Consider the following 20,471-nt stretch of genomic DNA (forward strand, 5'->3'; position numbering starts at 1 on the left):
TTTAATTAGTGACGCGAATAAGGGTTAACCCGTAATTTTAAATTATTAAATATTGGCCATATAATGTTAGGATTCAAAGGAATATTCCTGGGGGTTAGTGTATAAGTTAGCTAGTTTGAAAAGTATTAATTGGTTAGGGTTATAGGATTTGTTTGTTTGGTATTTGCTATTTCATTAATGATATTCAGTTTTTATAATTAAAACTTGTTTAATTATTCACTTGGAAATCTTGCCCTTTTAATTTAATTACTTAGTTAATATAATTTAATTTTTATAATATGCCAACAATACCTAGTAAGTTGGTCGCTCGAGATAATTCTCGTTAGAGCAACCAAAAGATTGTTGCACGATATAGAAATCCGTTAGGAACAACTTGTTTAAAAAGCGTTAAAAAATTGACGTAAATATGGTAAATTTCCTAAAAAAATAACAAATATGGCCACCCTACAGAACCCGTTTGAATATGCGACATTAAAGATGGCGGCCAAATCACGTAAATTTTCGACGTAATAATTCGATGACATAATTAATAGGTGATTCTCTCGGTATTGTCACTAAAGGTATTTGCGCCGCTCAGTTATTTCTACGCCGAATAACACCTGCTCGTAATCAATCAAACCTGTCACCACTTTAACAATGCCCGAGTATAGCCAACCTGGGTCCATCCAGGTTTTGAACCCGGGACCTCTTGCACCAAAAGTGAGAATCATACCCTAGACCAACGGACCATTTGAGTTTGCTCTAAATATGTGGCCTAACCCGTTGAAGACTCCTCCATAAATCTGATTGTTAGAAAGATTTTCTGAGGAGTCCGTCCGGGATTTGAACGCGGGACCTCTCGCACCTTAAGCGAGAATCATACCCCTAGACCAACGGACCATGTTACTTTGCTCTCAATGTGTGAATATGAAGCCTAAACCGTTGAAGTCTACTCCATAAAACTGATTGGTAGAAAGATTTTCTTCGGAGTCCGTCCAGGATTTGAACCCGGGACCTCTCGCACCCAAATCGAGAATCATACCCCTCGACCAACGGACCATGTTACGTTTTTCACAATATGTGAATATCTTGAATAACCCGTTGAAGTCTACTCCATAAAACTGATTGGTAGAAAGATTTTCTTCGGAGTCCATCCAGGATTTGAACCCGGGACCTCTCGCACCCGAACCGAGAATCATAACCCTAGACCAACGAACCATGTTACTTTGCTCTCAATATGTGAATATGTAGCCTTACCCGTTAAAGTTCCCTCCATAAATCTGATCGGTAGAAAGATTTTACGCGGCGTCCGTCCAGGATTTGAACCCGGGACCTCTCGCACCCAAAGCGAGAATCATACCCCTAGACCAACGTACCATGTTATTTTTTCACAGTATGTGAATATCTTGAATAACCCGTTGAAGTCCCCTCCATTAATCTGATCGGTAGAAAGATCTTCCGCAGGGTCCGTCCGGGATTTGAACGCGGAATCTCTCGCACCCAAAGCGAGAATCATAACCCTAGACCAACGAACCATGTTACTTTGCTCTCAATATGTGAATATGTAGCCTAACCTGTTGAAAACATCTCCATAAAACTGGTTTGTAGACAGATCTTCCGCGGGGTCCGTCCGGGATTTGAACCCGGGACCTCTCGCACCCAAAGAGAGAATCATACCCCAGACCAACGGACCTTGTTACTTTGCTCTCAATATGTGAATATGTAGCCTAACCCGTTGAAAACTTCTCCATAAAACCGGTTTGTAGAAAGATCTTCCGTGGGGTCCGTCCGGGATTTGAACCCGGGACCTCTCGCACCCGAAGCGAGAATCATACCCCTAGACCAACGGACCATGTTACGTTTTTCACAATATGTGAATATCTTGAATAACCCGTTGAAGTCTACTCCATAAAACTGATTGGTAGAAAGATTTTCTTCGGAGTCCATCCAGGATTTGAACCCGGGACCTCTCGCTCCCGAACCGAGAATCATACACCTCGACCAACGGACCATGTTTGTTTGCTCTCAATATGTGAATATGTAGCCTAACCCGTTGAAGCCTCCTCCATAAATCTGATTGTTAAAAAGATTTTCCGCAGGGTCCGTCCAGAATTTGAACCCGGGACCTCTCGCACCCAAAGCGAGAATCATACCCCTAGACCAACGGAGCATGTTACTTTTTTCACAATATGTGAATATCTTGAATAACCCGTTGAAGTCTCCTCCATAAAAATGATTGGTAGAAAGATTTTCCGCGGGGTGCATCCGGGATTCGAGCCCAGGACCTCTCGCACCCAAAGCAAAAATCACACCCCTAGACCAACGGTACATGTTAATTTGCTCTCAATATGTGAATATGTAGCCTAACCCGTTGAAGACTTCTCCATAAATCTGATTGGTAGAAAGATTTTCTGCGGGGTCCGTCCGGGATTTGAACCCGGGACCTTTCGCACCCGAAGCGAGAATCAAACCCCTAGACCAACGGAACATGTTATTTGCTCTCAATATGTGAATATGTAGCCTAACCCGTTTAAATCTTCTCCATAAATCTGATTGGTAGAAAGATTTTCCGCGGGGTCCGCCTTGGATTTCAACCAGGGACCTCTCGCACCCAAAGCGAGATTCATACCCCTAGACCAACGGACCATGTTACTTTTCTCTCAATGTGTGAATATGAAGCCTTATCCGTTGAAGTCTACTCCATAAAACTGATTGGTAGAAAGATTTTCTTCGGAGTCCGTCAAGGATTTGAAATCGGGACCTCTCGCACCCAAAGCGAGAATCATACCCCTAGACCAACGGAACATGTTACTTTTTTCACGATATGTGAATATCTTGAATAACCCGTTGAAGTCTCCTCCACAAAACTGATTCGTAGAATGATTTTCCGCGGGAACCATCCGGGATGTGAAACCGGTACCTCTCGCACCCTAAGCGAGATCATACCCCTAGACCAACGGACGATGTTACTTTGCTCTCAATATGTTAATAAGTAACCTAACCCGATGAAGTCTTCTCCATAAATCTGATTGGTAGAAAGATTTTCCGCGGGGTCCTTCCGGGATTTGAACCCGGGACCTTTCGCACCCGGAGCGAGAATCAAACCCCTAGACCAACGTACCATGTTAGTTTGCTCTCAATATGTGAATATGTAGCCTAACCCGTTTAAATCTTCTCCATAAATCTGATTGGTAGAAAGATTTTCCGCGGGGTCCGTCCGGGATTTGAACCCAGGACCTCTCGCACCCAAAGCGAGAATCATACCCCTAGACCAACGGACCATGTTACTTTGCTCTTAATATGTGATTATGTAGCCTAACCTGTTGAAAACTTCTCCATAAAACTAGTTTGTAGAAAGATTTTCCGCGGGGTCCGTCCGGGATTTGAAGACGGGACCTCTCGCACCCTAAGCGTGAATCATACCCCTAGACCAACGGACCATGTAACTTTGCTCTCAATATGTGAATATGTAGCCTAACCCGATTAAGTCTTCACCATAAATCTGATTGGTAGAAAGATCTTCAGCGGGGTCCGTCCGGGATTTGAAATCGGGACCTCTCGCACCCAAAGCGAGAATCATACCGCTAGACCAACGGAACATGTTACTTTTTTCACGATATGTGAATATCTTGAATAACCCGTTGAAGTCTCCTCCACAAAACTGATTCGTAGAATGATTTTCCGCGGGAACCATCCGGGATGTGAAACCGGTACCTCTCGCACCCTAAGCGAGATCATACCCCTAGACGGACGATGTTACTTTGCTCTCAATATGTTAATAAGTAACCTAACCCGATGAAGTCTTCTCCATAAATCTGATTGGTAGAAAGATTTTCCGCGGGGTCCTTCCGGGATTTGAACCCATGACCTCTCGCACCCAAAGCGAGAATCATACCCCTAGACCAACGGACCATGTTACTTTGCTCTCAATATGTGATTATGTAGCCTAACCTGTTGAAAACTTCTACATAAAACTAGTTTGTAGAAAGATTTTCCGCGGGGTCCGTCCGGGATTTGAAGACGGGACCTCTCGCACCCTAAGCGAGAATCATACCCCTAGACCAACGGACCATGTAACTTTGCTCTCAATATGTGAATATGTAGCCTAACCCGATTAAGTCTTCACCATAAATCTGATTGGTAGAAAGATCTTCAGCGGGGTCCATCCGGGATTTGAAATCGGGACCTCTCGCACCCAAAGCGAGAATCATACCCCTAGACCAACGGACCACATTACTGTTTACACAATATGTGAATATCTTGAATAACCCGTTGAAGTCCCCTCCATAAATCTGATTGGTAGAAAGATTTTCCGCTTAGTCCGCCCGGGATTTGAACCTGGGAACTCTCGCACCCTAAGAGAGAATCATTCCCCTAGACCACCGGACCATGTTACTGTTTTCACAATATGTGAATATCTTGAATAACCCGTTGAAGTCTCCTCCATAAAACTGATTGGTAGAAAGATTTTCCGCGGGGTCCGTCCGGGATTTGAACCTGGGACCTCTCGCACTAAAAGCGAGAACCACCCCTAGACCAACGGACCATATTACTTTGCTCTCTATATGTGAAAATCTTGAATCACCCGTTGAAGTTCCCTCCATAAATATGATCGGTAGAAAGATTTTCCGCGGGGTCCGTCCGGGATTTGAACCTGGAAACTCTCGCACAATAAGAGGGAATCATTCCCTTAGACTACCGGCCCATGTTACTTATTTCACAATATGTGAATATCTTGAATAACCCGTTGAAGTCTCCTCCATAAAACTGATTCGTAGAAAGATTTTCCGCGGGGTCAGTCCGGGATTTGAACCCGGGACCTCTCGCACCCAAATCGAGAATCATACCCCTAGACCAACGGAGCATAATACTTTTTTCACAATATGTGAATATCTTGAATAACCCGTTGAAGTCTCCTCCATAAAACTGATTCGTAGAAAGATTTTCCGCGGGGTCCATCCGGGATTCGAGCCCAGGACCTCTCGCATCCAAAGCAAGAATCACATCCCTAGACCAACGGTACATGTTAATTTGCTCTCAATATGTGAATATGTAGCCTAACCCGTTGAAGACTTCTCCATAAATCTGATTGGTAGAAAGATTTTCTGCGGGGTCCGTCCGGGAATTGAACCCGGGACCTTTCGCACCCGAAGCGAGAATCAAACCCCTAGACCAACGGAACATGTTAGTTTGCTCTCAATATGTGAATATGTAGCCTAACCCGTTTAAATCTTCTCCATAAATCTGATTGGTAGAAAGATTTTCCGCGGGGTCCGTCCGGGATTTGAACCCAGGACCTCTCGCACCCAAAGCGAGAATCATACCCCTAGACCAACGGACCATGTTACTTTGCTCTCAATATGTGATTATGTAGCCTAACCTGTTGAAAACTTCTCCATAAAACTAGTTTGTAGAAATATCTTCCGCGGGGTCCGTCCGGGATTTGAACCCGGGACCTCTCGCACCCAAAGTGAGAATCATACCCCTAGACCAACGGACCATATTTCTTTGCTCCCAATATGTGAATATCTTGAATAACCCGTTGAAGTCCCCTCCATAAATCTGATTGGTAGAAAGATTTTCAGCGGGGTCCGTCCGGGATTTGAAACCGGGACCTCTCGCACCCTAAGCGAGAATCATACCCCTAGTCCAACGGAGCATTTTACTTTTTTCACAATATGTGAATATCTTGAATAACCCGTTGAAGTCTCCTCCATAAAACTGATTCGTAGAAAGATTTTCCGCGGGGTCCATCCGGGATTCGAGCCCAGGACCTCTCGCACCCAAAGCAAGAATCACATCCCTAGACCAACGGTACATGTTAATTTGCTCTCAATATATGAATATGTAGCCCAACCCGTTGAAGACTTCTCCATAAATCTGATTGGTAGAAAGATTTTCCACGGGGTCCGTCCGGGATTTGAACCCGGGACCTCTCGCACCCTAAGCGAGAATCATACCCCTATACCAACGGACCATATTACTTTACTCTCAATAAGTGAATATCTTGAATAACCCGTTGAAGTCCCCTCCATAAATCTGATTGGTAGAAAGATTTTCAGCGGGGTCCGTCCGGGATTTGAAACCGAGACTTCTCGCACCCTAAGCGAGTATCATACCCCTGGACCAAGGGACCATATTACTTTACTCTCAATATGTGAATATCTTGAATAACCCGTTGAAGTCCCCTCCATAAATCTGATTGGTAGAAAGATTTTCAGCGGGGTCCGTCCGGGATTTGAAACCGAGACTTCTCGCACCCTAAGCGAGTATCATACCCCTGGACCAAGGGACCATATTACTTTACTCTCAATAAGTGAATATCTTGAATAACCCGTTGAAGTCCCCTCCATAAATCTGATTGGTAGAAAGATTTTCCGCGGGGTCCGTCCGGGATTTGAACCTGGAAACTCTCGCACAATAAGAGAGAATCATTCCCCTAGACCAACGGAGCATGTTACTTTTTTCACAATATGTGAATATCTTGAATAACCCGTTGAAGTCCCCTCCATAAATCTGATTGGTAGAAAGATTTTCCGCGTAGTCCGCCCGGGATTTGAACCTGGGAACTCTCGCACCCTAAGAGAGAATCATTCCCCTAGACCACCGGACCATGTTACTGTTTTCACAATATGTGAATATCTTGAATAACTAGTTGAAGTCTCCTCCATAAAACTGATTGGTAGAAAGATTTTCCGCGGGGTCCGTCCGGGACTTGAACCTGGGACCTCTCGCACTAAAAGCGAGAATCACCCCTAGACCAACGGACCATATTACTTTGCTTTCTATATGTGAAAAACTTGAATAACCCGTTGAAGTTCCCTCCATAAATCTGATCGGTAGAAAGATTTTCCGCGTGGTCCGTCCGGGATTTGAACCTGGAAACTCTCGCACAATAAGAGAGAATCATTCCCCTAGACTACCGGACCATGTTACTTATTTCACAATATGTGAATATCTTGAATAACCCGTTGATGTCTCCTCCATAAAACTGATTCGTAGAAAGATTTTCCGCGGGGTTAGTCCGGGATTTGAATCCTTGACCTCTCGCACCCAAAGCGAGAATCATACCCCTAGACCAACGGACCATATTACTTGGATCTCAATATGTGAATAACTTGAATAACCCGTTGAAGTCCCCTCCATAAATCTGATTGGTAGAAAGATTTTCAGCGTGGTCCGTCCGGGATTTGAAACCGGGACCTCTCGCACCCTAAGCGAGAATCATACCCCTAGACCAACGGAGCATGTTACTTTTTTCACAATATGTGAATATCTTGAATAACCCGTTGAAGTCTCCTCCATAAAAATGATTGGTAGAAAGATTTTCCGCGGGGTCCATCCGGGATTCGAGCCCAGGACCTCTCGCACCCAAAGCAAGAATCACACCCCTAGACCAACGGTACATGTTAATTCGCTCTCAATATGTGAATATGTAGCCTAACCTGTTGAAGACTTCTCCATAAATCTGATTGGTAGAAAGATTTTCCGCGGGGTCCGTCCGGGATTTGAACACGGGACCTCTTGCACCCTTAGCGAGAATCATACCCCTAGACCAACGGACCATGTTACTTTTTTCGCAATATGTGAATATCTTGAATAACCCGTTGAAGTCTCCTCCACAAAACTGATTGGTAGAAAGATTTTCCGCGGAGTCCGTCCGGGATGTGAAACCGGGACACTCTCGCACCCTAAGCGAGATCATACCCCTAGACCAACGGACCATGTTACTTTGCTCTCAATATGTTAATAAGTAGCCTAACCCGATGAAGTCTTCTCCATAAATCTGATTGATAGAAAGATTTTCCGCTTGGTCCTTCCGGATTTGAATCCGGGACCTTTCGCACCCGAAGCGAGAATCAAACCCCTAGACCATGTTAGTTTGCTCTCAAGATGTGAATATGTAGCCTAACCCGTTGAAGCCTCCTAAATAAATCTGATTGTTAGAAAGATTTTCCGTGGGGTCCGTCCAGGATATAACCCCGGGACCTCTCGCACCCGAACCGAGAATCATACCCCTAGACCAACGGACCATGTTTATTTGCTCTCAATATGTGAATATGTAGCCTAACCCGTTGAAGTCTCCTCCATAAAACTGATTGGTAGAAAGATTTTCCGCGGGGTCCGTCCAGGATTTAACCCCGGGACCTCTCGCACCCGAAGCGAGAATCAAACCCCTAGACCAACGGACCATGTTAGTTTGCTCTCAATATGTGAATATATAGCCTAACACGTTGAAGCCTCCTCCATAAATCTGATTGTTAGAAAGATTTTCCGCGGGAGTAGGGTAATCCTGCCGGTCCCAGGACTTTTACATTATAGGGCAGATAACCCTTGGTGCTATTCTCCACTCTTGTGGAGGCTGTGTGGAGCGGGGTGGAGACTCTGTGGAGCGGGGTGGAGACTGTATGGAGTATGATGAAACGTTTGAGGGTAACGCAACGGTTGCAAATAATTGAATGGGTGGAGAAATGTCATCATTTTGTGGAGAACCCCTTAATAAAGTATAAATAGTTGGATATCCAGAGTGAATATCCATTCGAAACTCAAAAAAAATATTTACCTCTACAGATCATAATGGAACCAACAGGAGCTGTGTTAGTATCCCTTTTAACAATTTAAGGGACGTAAGATTTTAAATTTACAGGTGTTTTCTATTAGGGAGAGAAAATCTATTGTTGTCGACTTTGAGTTTCTCGACGGTCAGATAACGGGAGAGACCGCCGCCAGAATAGTGAAGGAACTTGCAGCATGCACGTCTGAATCATCATCACGGGTGGCGTCTTGGTTGTTTCTACCACCGTACCCTCTGTCCGATCTTCCATGGCGTATTCAACGTCAGAACACCTGGGTGGAAAAGAATATTCACGGACTAGCTTGGGACTATGGTTTCACCCCTTACAACAAGTTGGAGGAGTGTATAGATATGGCTGTTCAAGGTTACGACCGTGTCTTTTGTAAAAGGGAAGAGAAGTGTTTATTTTTGTGTAGTATAATCCACCGCGAAGTTATAGACTTAAACGGGGTTAGATGTCCAAAAGTGACGGAATTGGATGAAGACGGACCCATGTTTTCATGCCTAATTAAACACAATACTAATTTTTTAAGTAAGAAATACTCCTGCGCTTTGGAAAAAAGTAATTTGTTTGCAGAGTGGATATATAAAAATAAAAATTATGTAACTACCCAATTGTTGGATGAATAAAACTTGAAATTAGTTGAACATTTATTTTATTTTTATTTTTTTTCAAACACGAAATGAAACGTCAAAATTTTTTTCAATTTCTCCTAAAATTGTTGATATGATGTCCTTTGCCAACACCCGGTCAACCTCGCTCATCAACTCAATAGCATCATTTGGTAGTTCATCTTGTTGCATAACCCGATACTCTCGTCTTTTGATAAAAAATGATGAGATTGCAGTTTGCACTCTAATAAAAGTTAAAGATAAGTTAATATATTGGTATAATAATATATATATATATATAGGTACTTACACAAACCCGTCGGCGTTTGGGCTTGGATGCCATTCGGGAGATGTATACTCCTGTGCGTCATTCCGCGTGAGACTTAAATAAAGAACATATAAAATGTAAAAAAATTTGAATGATTATCAGATATATATATATATTTTATACTAACGCCGGATAGGTGTTTATGGCAACAATATCTTCCAGTGTCTTCATTAACAATTCCGTGGAATCGCCAGGTTCCTCTACGTGTGGGTACATCAATTCCCTTATGTAATTGATGATTCTAAAATATAGAGCAAAACAATTATTCTATAATTTTCTAACCCTTTTTTTAAGTGAATATAGTTATTCAAAATTATTTACATTAGACCGTCGATATTAAAAATTTGAGGTATGAAAACCTCACATATCTCTGGAATTGTGTTGGCTATCCCACTAAATCTTTCTCTAATTAGAAATAATAAAGTAATTATCAAAATTCAACTCACCTTATTATATTCATTAAATCAATTTTTAAAAAGCCAAACAAATACTTACAGTTCTTCCGCTTCGTCCTCGACGATTTCGTTCTCTTCCACGGGTATTTCATCATCAAAATCATGAATTTCGTCATCAATATATATAAATTCATCATCATCGGAATATTGCGATCTTAATTCCTCAAACATCACCAAAGGGACATGTCCTAAAACCTTTATTGTTTTTTGTATAGGGAGACAAACCTTACGAGTATGAAGTTGAAATAAATATGGTATTCCTACTTTCAAGTCGTGGTTTTTATATCGTGGGTCTTAGGGGTCAATGGGTATTTCCGTAGTAGTAAGTAGTAAGAAAATCCCTAAAGGACATCATAACGTCTCTCGTCCTAAGGATGTAAAATCCTAATTTAGTGCAAAAAGCACTATAGTCACTTACTCTAGGAAAACCCAAAAAAATCAGGTGTACCATTTAGCGTCATTTTGTTATCGAGTGGTCCTTTACAATTGGAAGAAGATTTGGAAGAAGCGTAAAGAGCGGATTACCTCTTTTACGTGTCAATCAAAACGCACGGGTTCCTTAGTAGGGGTCGAAGAGGTGAAATATAGTAACTAAATTTCAAGATCGTCATACTTTAAAATATTGCGATATTTTCTCGAACTTTCCATGTAGATGTCATCTTTACCCAATAGATGAAAATAACCACAAACACATGAACTGAATTACATCATTACTTTAAGCTTACAACCAATGAGGGCTTGGGATGATTTTTAATTACGTCATGTAGGCCTACGGTTGGTATAAAAGGCTAAACACAGTCCGTTAAGGTCATATTCAACCTAAAGATGTTTTCTTGTGATGTATGTCCAGCGGTTTTCACCGAAAAGCGGAACCTCGACCGTCATGTGTTTTCTAAACATAGTAATATAACCTTTAATTGCGCCGAATGCGATAGAAACTTTTCTCGGAAAGACGCGCTAATACGCCATCAACGAAAACTTCACCGAGGTCTACCGTCCCAAACTCAACCCGAGGTCCCCGTACGGCCGACCGAACCGCCTCGGCGGGAACCGTTGTTACGGACACCAGCTGATTGTCAACCGTCAAAATCTAGCGGTGTTACTGCTTCACCGCAGCCGGGTCCATCTCATCGTGTTACACCACCGAATTCACCTGTAAAGAGGACTACATCACCAGTCCGCAACTATAACAAAAAAATCCGAATTGAAAATGGTATTTATTTATATAATTAAATGTATATATATTTAATTTTATTTATTTATATAATGAAATGTATATATATTTTAATTTTTTTTTAATTTATATAATAGAATACATTTTTTTTATTATAAATAAATTCAATATATATATATATATATATATATATATATATATATATATATATATATATATATATTTTTAGTTACATTTATCTTTAAAAATTTATATAATAATATATATGTATATATTTAGAAATCCAAGTTCGGAAGTCATCGACTACACCGGATGTTGATAATCATCAGCATGTAGAAGGGGATATTATTCCTTCTCTCGGTAATATTATAGATGGTGCGGTTATCGATGTTCAAAATGACATACGTAATGGCGTGGTTCTCGATGAATTAGAATCTATAGACTTCCTTGACGAACCCGTCGAGAATATGAAGGTTTCTACACCACGTATAGAAATTACAGACATTGAATATGACCGTGCGGTTGACGCGCTTGGACAGCTGTTTAATAAAAACCAATATCGAAGCATAAGTCGTCTCTTCAGTGGTTTCACTAAACATAACCACAAGACATTTTATTGCCGTCGATGTCTGAAAAGAAGCAACACTGATGATCTCCACACTCAACATGTGCGTGATTGTAATGTTCACGACCCGCAACGTGTGGTCATGCCACATAAAGAACCGATTTTAAAATTCAAAAATTTCGGATGGAATCAAATGGTATTTTTTAATAATAATTGATAAATTTCGAAATAATGAATTTATTGATTTTATAGGTTCCATATACCATATTTGCGGATTTCGAATCGTTACAGACAAAGGTGGCAACTTGATTACCGGACGCAACATTATCTGCGACAACCACCCTATCTTTACACGTGACGTGCGGGTTTTCATACACAATTATTGGACCTAATGGTGAGACAACACCAATGTCATTAATTAGATCTATATCTTAACCTCTCCCTCTTTATAGGAAATCTAGTAAAACACAAAACGTATAGAGGTAAAGATGGGGCGTTGAAATTTCTGAAAATGCTTTTAAATGAATCGGACACTATATCAGAGAATTTGAAGAAAAATATTCCAATGCAACTAACGGTGGCCGAAGAAAATTCATATCAGTCAGCAAATAGCTGTTACGTTTGCGATGAACCCTTCACGGAAAAGTCAGTAAAAACCCGAGACCACGGCCACTATTCGGGAACCCACAGGGGGTGTGCGTGTCAGAGCTGTAATTTGAAGTTAAAAGCACCCAAATTTATTCCAGTTTTTCTGCATAATCTAAGCAGGTAACCTAAATGTGTATGAACTGGAAAACAATACGATATCATAAACAATTTATTCACGTAGATATGATGCTCATCTCATCATGCAACAAATCGCGAAGATCAAAAATAAAAACATAGACTGCATCGCGACCAATAGTGAAACATACATATCTTTCACCCTTGACAAGCTACGTTTTGTTGATTCAATACGATTTTTACCTGCTTCTTTGGAAATACTAGTTTCTAATCTAGCAAAAGGTGGTCCGCAAAACTTTTCCGCTTTGAATTCAGCGTTTAAACCGGAAGAGGTTAAATTACTTCTACGGAAGGGGGTCTACCCATATTCGTATATGGATTCGGAAGATCGATTTCGAGAGACTAAACTACCCCCCATTGAATGCTTTTACAATGATCTTACAGACGAACCATTAAACGAAGCGGAATACATTCATGCCCAAAACGTATGGAACACGTTCAACGTGGATAATTTGGGTATATTTATTTTTACAATAATATACCATTAACAAGTCCTAACTGTTATATATTTTTTTTCTTAAAGGGCAATATCACGACATTTACGTTTAATCTGATACTCTCCTACTAGCCGACGTTTTCCAGAATTTCCGACAAATGTGTATGACTTATTATCGTCTAGATCCTGCCCACGCTTACACTGGTCCTGGTTTTGCATGGCAAGCGGCCCTTTTTATGTCCAAAGTTCACTTAGACCTTTTTCTGGATGAAAACATGCACCTATGGAAAAGGGTATCCGAGGTGGAGTTTCTATGATAAGTCATCGCTTTGCACACGCTAACAACAAATACATTGAAAAATACGATCCATCCAAACCTGATAGTTATATTTGTTATCTTGGTAAGATTTTTTTTAAAGTTTAATTTTCATGTTAATTTTAACGATAATTTTAATTAAAGACATGAACAACTTATATGGAACAGTCATGTGTGACCATCTACCCATGAAAGACTCCAATTGGGTTGAACCTACCCCTAACAGTGAACGGGAAATTTTAAGTTGTCTAGACGATTCGTCAGAGGGATTTATCGTCGAAGTTGATCTTGAGTACCCGGAAATTTTACACGATGACCACAACTGTTATCCATTAGCTCCGGAAACTATGACGATCAAACCAGAAGCACTTTCAACCTTTTCCAAGGGTCAAATGTCATCTCTGCAAATCCCTATCAAAGAAAGCCTCCAAAAACTTGTCCCTAACCTTCTCAATAAAGAGCGATACGTGGTGCACTATAGAAACCTTAAATATTACATATCGAAGGGACTCAGAATAACGAAGATTCACCGAATTTTAAAATTTGAACAGGGGGCGTGGTTAAAATCATACATAGATTTTAACACAGAAAGACGAAAAATGGCTGCCAACGACTTTGAAAAGGACCTATTCAAATTAATGAATAATGCAGTGTTCGGTATACAATTAAAATTAACATTAAAATTGAAATTAAAATTAACATAATTTTTTTTTCTTCAGGTAAAACAATGGAAAACCTACGAAATCGGCAGGATTTCAAACTAGTTACTACGCCTGATAAGGCTGTGAAGAAAGCAAGTTCACCGGCGTTTGAAAAATTTACAATTTTTCAGAATGATCTGGTTGGTATTCACTCCATCAAGAAAAAACTCACTCTAAACCGTCCAATTTATACGGGATTCGCCATTTTGGATTTGTCAAAACTCTTAATGTATAAATTCCATTACGACATTATCAAACCGCAGTATGGTGACAAAGCAAAACTCCTTTTTACCGATACTGGTAAATTCTTAAATCAACTATGATAATTAAAATTTAATCTTATACTCTTGTATCTATTTACAGACAGTCTCACGTATGAAATCAAAACACCGGATTTATACGAGGATTTTGCTCAACAGAAGCAAATGTATGATTTAAATACATTTAAAGATGAGATGGATGGTGTACCAATCGAAGAATTTTGTGGCCTTCGTCCCAAAATGTATTTATTTATATCAGCAAAAGGGGAGAAAAAAACGTGCAAAGGCGTCTGCAAGCGTGTTGTTCAAAAACGCGTCCGACACGCAGAGTACCGTGATTGTTTACTAAAGACTAAACTAACGGTTGCCGAAATGAAAAGAATTGTTAGTAAAAAACATATTGTATCAACTATTCGTCAGAACAAATTGTGTCTTAATCCGTGCGACGACAAGCGTTATATTTTAAACGACGGTGTTACAACGTTAGCCCATGGACATTATAAGACAAAACAATAAAATATATTTATGACAAATTTATTGAGTATTTCTTATACATAAATTCTACAATCATATTATCATTAACGTTTCTGTTTTTAGAAAATCTTTGCAATACATCAAAAAGTTTAATTCCTTTACACAAATTATTAGCGAAATATATACAGTAACCACCACAAACTTTACTAGAATTTCCTTGCAATTGAACAGAATTATACGTCACAGTTAGGCTGTTTCGCTCAACAAAATAGTTAAATTTAAACAAATCAGGGCTGTTCCCGAAACTCTCGAAGAATGTACAATTGAGTGATCTTGAGAGATATATCAAACACCAATGTTCTCCTACTCCTTTGGATGTATCAGTGTTCACGATGTAAAGTGAAGGATACGTTTTCACATTCTTGGGAAGTAGATCGGCAGGGAAGACTCCTCTGAACAAATATTTGGTGTACGGGTCATTCTTGAGTATGATTTCAAGTTGTTGCGAGTCCATTATGAACTTTGGTCGTATAAAACTGCTCTGTTCTTGTCGATCTCGACCAAAGATTGATATTCGGAATAGTAAATCACGCTAACTGTTGACGGCAATGATTCTCCGAATATTAATTCGAGACGAACGCTCCCGTTCTTTACCAGGTTGAAACAGTCAGTTGAACTTCCGTTAAGATCGGGAGTTAAATCGAATACGAATAGTGCGTTTCCATTGGCGAATTCATCACGGTCTATTAAATTCCCTTAGTCAATATTCCATTGACCAGTTTGAAGAAAGAGATTAGCGTATGATCGTATAAACAACTTATCATTGAAATTTGGATTTAATGGTTTTGCCAGGACACTACTACCATCAAGGTATAGGGCGATTTGAGTTAACGAAAATTTTTTAAAGTTAAAAGGTGACATTTTGCAGTCTCCCAAATACGCATTCTGGTCTACAAATCCGATCACCACCTTACTCGGTATTTGACCATTATAAAAGTTGTCTTTAACGCATATTTTGTTCCCTTGGGAAATTGAAAATGAATTACATTCCGTACGGGTGATGGGATATTTCATTGTTGCCAATTCCAAAGTTTTAGCGTGGGATAACATAATCTCTGGCGTCAATCTAACTTTTCTGACGAACATTGATGCGTGGGTGAAAATGACTTTGCATTTTTCACCGTCTGCGTGTAAACAAAACTCGTTTGAGCTTTTGATAAACTTGAAATTTAGGTCTATCAGGTTAGGAATAAGTCGATTTTGTTGACAAATATCGGCTCGTACAACTCCTATCATGTCAATAACACCTTCTTGGGCAAATTTTGCACGTTTCTTAAATCCGTCATTATTGAAAAATTCGTCAAATTTCCCAGCTTTGTCCTTATAGAATAAAGACGCGGTTAAGAAACTTTCCTTGGCTGGCCCACCATATGTCAAGAGTGTTTGAATCATGCTCTTGTAAGGGTACTGTTGAGGGCATGACGTTACTGATCTGTCACCCAATGATACGTGAACTTCGCCAAAGAGACTATGTAAAAACAAATTTTCTGGAGCAACTTTGTCCGCCGGAGTTGTTGTTTTAGATACAGTGTCATGAATATCTGGTTTTGGTAAAGTTCCATCTGCTTTCACAATTTTCACTTGAACTTGGAGTAAAGTATTTTTCAAATCAATGTACGTCTCTGAGTTTCCAGCGATACTAAAGATAATTGCTTGATTTTCATTTATGTTCGATGTTGGATTATATTCAACCCATAGACTTCCTATTATGCCAGTTTGAGTATACGGTACATGAAATAAATCAAGTTCCGAGCTTATACTGTTCTGCGAACTGGGGTGGGCTAGAGACATTATTCAATGGTGATGATGATTACGAGAATATATCAGACTGAAGTAGAGAACGTCTTTTCTTCTTCCTGGTTCGAACTGAACTGATGATGGGAGATGTTTTACATTTCCTTTTACGGCCGTTTCCACTAAGTTTACTCACTGCTTCGGCGGCTCTTCTTAAGGTTTCTTTCCCCGCTTCTTTCCCCCGAGATTTTAACGCGTCTTTAATAGACACACCACTCGACATGTCAGAAGCAATTTTTGCTCCGGTATTTAAAAATTTTCGACCAAGGAATGTGGCACCCTTTTTGAGTAAAGGCATGGCCGACCGAAATGCCGAGGCTAATATATTTCCAAGACCATATCCTCTTTGCACGGCTACTCCACGGTATACCGGAATTGATCCGTGTCCAATTTGATTTAAGTAATAGTTATTATAATCGTTTACAGAAACATGATCTAGATTACGTGGAGACATGTTTCTCCTTTGACTTGATAGCCGCAAATGAATGGAAGAAAGATTTTGCATCTGATTTTATAGATATGACCATGTTCTTCGGGGTTTAAAATGAAGAGTGACGTGAACTTTTCCTCTTTCGAAATGTACAGGCTGACCCATTTCACTCATAATATTAATTTCAATGGTTTGAAAATTGTTATTCGCAATAGGCATATAATGAGGTCTACAAAACTCCTTCTCAACAGTGTCTCCGTCTTTTCCTTGAATACTTATAATACGTGATAATGGAACATCTGAATCTCCAACCGACCGACTTTGTATGACATCGGAGTATATGAACAGAGAATGTAACCCAGCGTCCATATCACAGCTAAAAGGCGCCGTCATGGAAGTCACTATAGTTACGTCTCGGCCTAGAGTTCTCGTAAATCTTAATATGATGGCGATTTCATGCGGTATGTAAACTTGGTTCATTCCTTTTATTTCGACTACCACTCGCCGATTAGGTTTGTTGTAATAAAACTCGACCCTTGAGTTAATTTTTTGTCCGTCGTCATCGAGTGACATAATCTCTAGTAATTCTTCGGTAGAGCCGTAATATCCGGGAGGTATAAGTATACTTATATCACGCACTTCATCCTCGAGATCTCTCTTCACAAAATTTTCGGTGTTCCTTGCCGTCTTATTGATTGACTGTTTTTTAGTCTTCTTGGGTATGGGTTCTTCCGGGTAGTCTATAATATCTTCTACAGTATTCCAAATTCAAACTAAACATTCTTCATTAACGTTATTCCACGTTCTTGGATAACTTATTTCGGCTAGTCCAACTTCATACGCTCCCTCAAGTTTTATTGGTTCCGGTAAATACGTCCTGAACTTGTTTAAAGTGTTATTCCTGAAATAACCTATAGACGAGTCCGAGGGTAACGTTATATAGAAACTCATAGTAATACAATTTCTTGCACCCAAGAGTCAAAATCTGAACTGTAACCACGCCAACGTACTAAAAGCTCTTTCGTTCCGTCGAGTTTAGTTCTTTTTCTCAAAACTTTATCTATTTTCAATAAACAGTTGTCGAGGACTTTCCCGATTTTCTGTATTTCTTCCTTGTAGAACACACCCGAAATGAGCTCAATTTTCAAATCCTCCAGCTTATATACCGGAGGGTCTCTCGTTAAGCGCTCCACTACTTTGAATATTTCCTCGGTATAATTGGCTTTGTAACCCTTTTCGAACGTGGTTTTATTCTTGCTTATACGAACCAAGTCACCTATTTCAAAAGGGAACGAGACTGGGGGTGAAAAATTTACTTTCCCGTATAAGTTCTGCCACAGTTGTTTAGAATTTTCCTTCTTCACTTCAACGGGTTTGCATTTAATAGATTTGTGGTAGTTGTTATTATAACCTTCCAATAAATCTGGTAAAACGTCGATGTATTTGTGCGTATCTTTCTCCGTAAAATATCGATACATTCGAGACTTCAATGTTCGATTGAATCGTTCTATTATACTAGATTTTACTTCAGAGTGCGTTGCGAAAATCTTGATTCCTCTACGTTTTAATTCACCTTGAACTTCTTTTGCATAGAAACTCGTTACCGTGATCAGTCTGTACAACCTTCGGTTGTCGACCTGATTCTAAAATAGATTTGAATGACTTTACCATAGTAGATCCTTTCTTATCCTTGGTGGCTACAGCGAATGCGTATTTACAACATAAGATATATCGGTATCCACTATTGTGGTTTTTGATATCTTGCATGTCTGCCAGATCAAGTTGCCATTGTTCGTCTATCCCATACGCTATCGTCTTGTTTCTTCGGAAATTGTGTCTCACTGGTCTGTGTAATGTGTACGTATCTTGTCGTTTTAAAAATTATCTCACGTCGTTTATGTTAACTTTAATTCCCCTCTCTCGGGCGGCCCGATAAAGACCACGAATGCCTCCGTAACTACCGGCATCCTTTACATTAAAGTATATTTCTTCTAACTTATCCATTTATCGTACAGTTCATTTTCCGTTCGTGATACCAGTACGCGAACTCAAATAGTTCAAAAACGATAACAATAAATAATAACAAGAACGCAGTAATAACTTTGGGTGATTTTAAGTACGATATCGATAAAGAGGTTATCAACCCAGACGGAGTAGGATCGATGCCTCCTTCCATGTTGAGGTGTAATTCGTGAATGAAAGAACTGAAACCTGATGTATGATTATATTCTTTATTTCAAATTTATCCAACTCAATAATCCATTACCATAGATTGATTCGGGACTTGGGGGTAAATAATCAGAATCATCGTACACCTTCTCTGGTAGATCGTAAGAAATAATAGGTACATTATCAATGGGGGATTCAAAGGGGAATTTATTTTTTATAAGTGATTTTGGTACATTTTCCTTTGACAGCAATTTATAAAAGTTATCTAATCCAACAATTTCATGTTTTGGTTTGGTTTTGTATCCTTTAACTGATTCGTGTAAAATATCCATGATATTAGATCTAACTATAGGACGTCCTTTATATATAAGTTCACCACTGGTAGACCATTCAATTTTACTGTTTCTTTCAATCCACTTGTACAAAGCAATGACAGGTTTTAGATGTGAATCTGGTATCGCGATGGCTATTTCCGAATACCAGTCTTTCTTTCTTTTCGTTTCTTCAACGATTTTCGCCTTCTTAGTTCTTTTGTTACGTTGTAATAAATGGTTGTACAACTCCACTTTTTGTGACTGATTAAGGTTCCGATTATTTAAAACAGTTTTCGTATCCAAGTTTTCGTCAAGTTGCGGTTGCGAATTGAGTCGTCGATACACGTCTTCGGGAACTAAGATCATCTTTCTATCCATTTTTGATAGCTCACAATTGAAAGAAGTGGTGCTAAGAGTAACGGTAAAAATCCTCCCTTCTGTATTAGAATCTTTTTCCGTTTTGCGATTGTATTGGGTTTAGATATCTTCCGCAAAATATGACAATGGCGCTTCAATCGCTTCTTATGATCATCTGACAGTTTTACATTACCACGCGGAACATTTATACAACATTCTACAATAACTTTAATCGCGTCGTTATTAGCATATTTGATGGCGGCATTTCTCTGACACGAATTACACTTAGACAGATATTTTAAAAACTCCTTATGATTATGAATTCTCTTCATTTTGGGATAAAAACAGCAGCTTCTTCTCCTGGTATAAGTCCGGTTCGTAGTCTGTGATCATCTGACGTAGTTGGTTTCAAATCCACCTATAAATACCCAAAGTCTCTAGCAATTGCTTGATGAAAGGCGTCGATGACGTATTTACTGTTAGTTGGAGAAATCTGTCTAGCTTAATGAAATATCGCCGATTTGTCACGTGGTGTCTTGAAAATTATCAGATAGTGCGCGTTTAAATTTAACGTTCTAATTTCCTTCCCAGGATAATACAAATTTTGCATAAGTACAAAAACCGACGTGTTTTTATGATGAGAGCCTCTTATAAACAAATTCGTGACATCCTTGTTATTTGATATTTCA

The 20,471-nt window shown here is 39.7% G+C and overlaps 1 protein-coding gene and 6 non-coding genes across 7 annotated transcripts; all 7 read right to left on the reverse strand.

The window, feature by feature from the left end:
- Nucleotides 1-1,759: 1,759 nt before the first annotated feature.
- Nucleotides 1,760-1,831, reverse strand: TRNAP-CGG (transfer RNA proline (anticodon CGG)). The gene has a single exon. It is a non-coding gene; the product is annotated as a tRNA-Pro (tRNA).
- A 1,357-nt stretch (nucleotides 1,832-3,188) lies between these two features.
- On the reverse strand, nucleotides 3,189-3,260 carry TRNAP-UGG (transfer RNA proline (anticodon UGG)). Its single transcript has one exon. It is a non-coding gene; the product is annotated as a tRNA-Pro (tRNA).
- A 1,988-nt stretch (nucleotides 3,261-5,248) lies between these two features.
- On the reverse strand, nucleotides 5,249-5,320 carry TRNAP-UGG (transfer RNA proline (anticodon UGG)). The gene has a single exon. It is a non-coding gene; the product is annotated as a tRNA-Pro (tRNA).
- Nucleotides 5,321-5,407: 87 nt separating this feature from the next.
- Nucleotides 5,408-5,479, reverse strand: TRNAP-UGG (transfer RNA proline (anticodon UGG)). Its single transcript has one exon. It is a non-coding gene; the product is annotated as a tRNA-Pro (tRNA).
- A 405-nt stretch (nucleotides 5,480-5,884) lies between these two features.
- Nucleotides 5,885-5,956, reverse strand: TRNAP-AGG (transfer RNA proline (anticodon AGG)). The gene has a single exon. It is a non-coding gene; the product is annotated as a tRNA-Pro (tRNA).
- Nucleotides 5,957-7,154: 1,198 nt separating this feature from the next.
- TRNAP-AGG (transfer RNA proline (anticodon AGG)) lies at nucleotides 7,155-7,226 on the reverse strand. The gene has a single exon. It is a non-coding gene; the product is annotated as a tRNA-Pro (tRNA).
- Nucleotides 7,227-15,414: 8,188 nt separating this feature from the next.
- On the reverse strand, nucleotides 15,415-16,509 carry LOC149923814 (uncharacterized protein F54H12.2-like). Its single transcript, XM_090161661.1, has one exon. The coding sequence runs from the start codon at nucleotides 16,507-16,509 to the stop codon at nucleotides 15,415-15,417; it is 1,095 nt and encodes a 364-aa protein (XP_090017787.1).
- Nucleotides 16,510-20,471: the final 3,962 nt, after the last annotated feature.

This window comes from Leiobunum rupestre, chromosome 10 (genome assembly GCF_980474605.1).
Source record: "Leiobunum rupestre chromosome 10, qqLeiRupe1.1.hap1, whole genome shotgun sequence".
In the NCBI taxonomy this organism is placed as follows: Eukaryota; Metazoa; Arthropoda; class Arachnida; order Opiliones; family Sclerosomatidae; genus Leiobunum; species Leiobunum rupestre.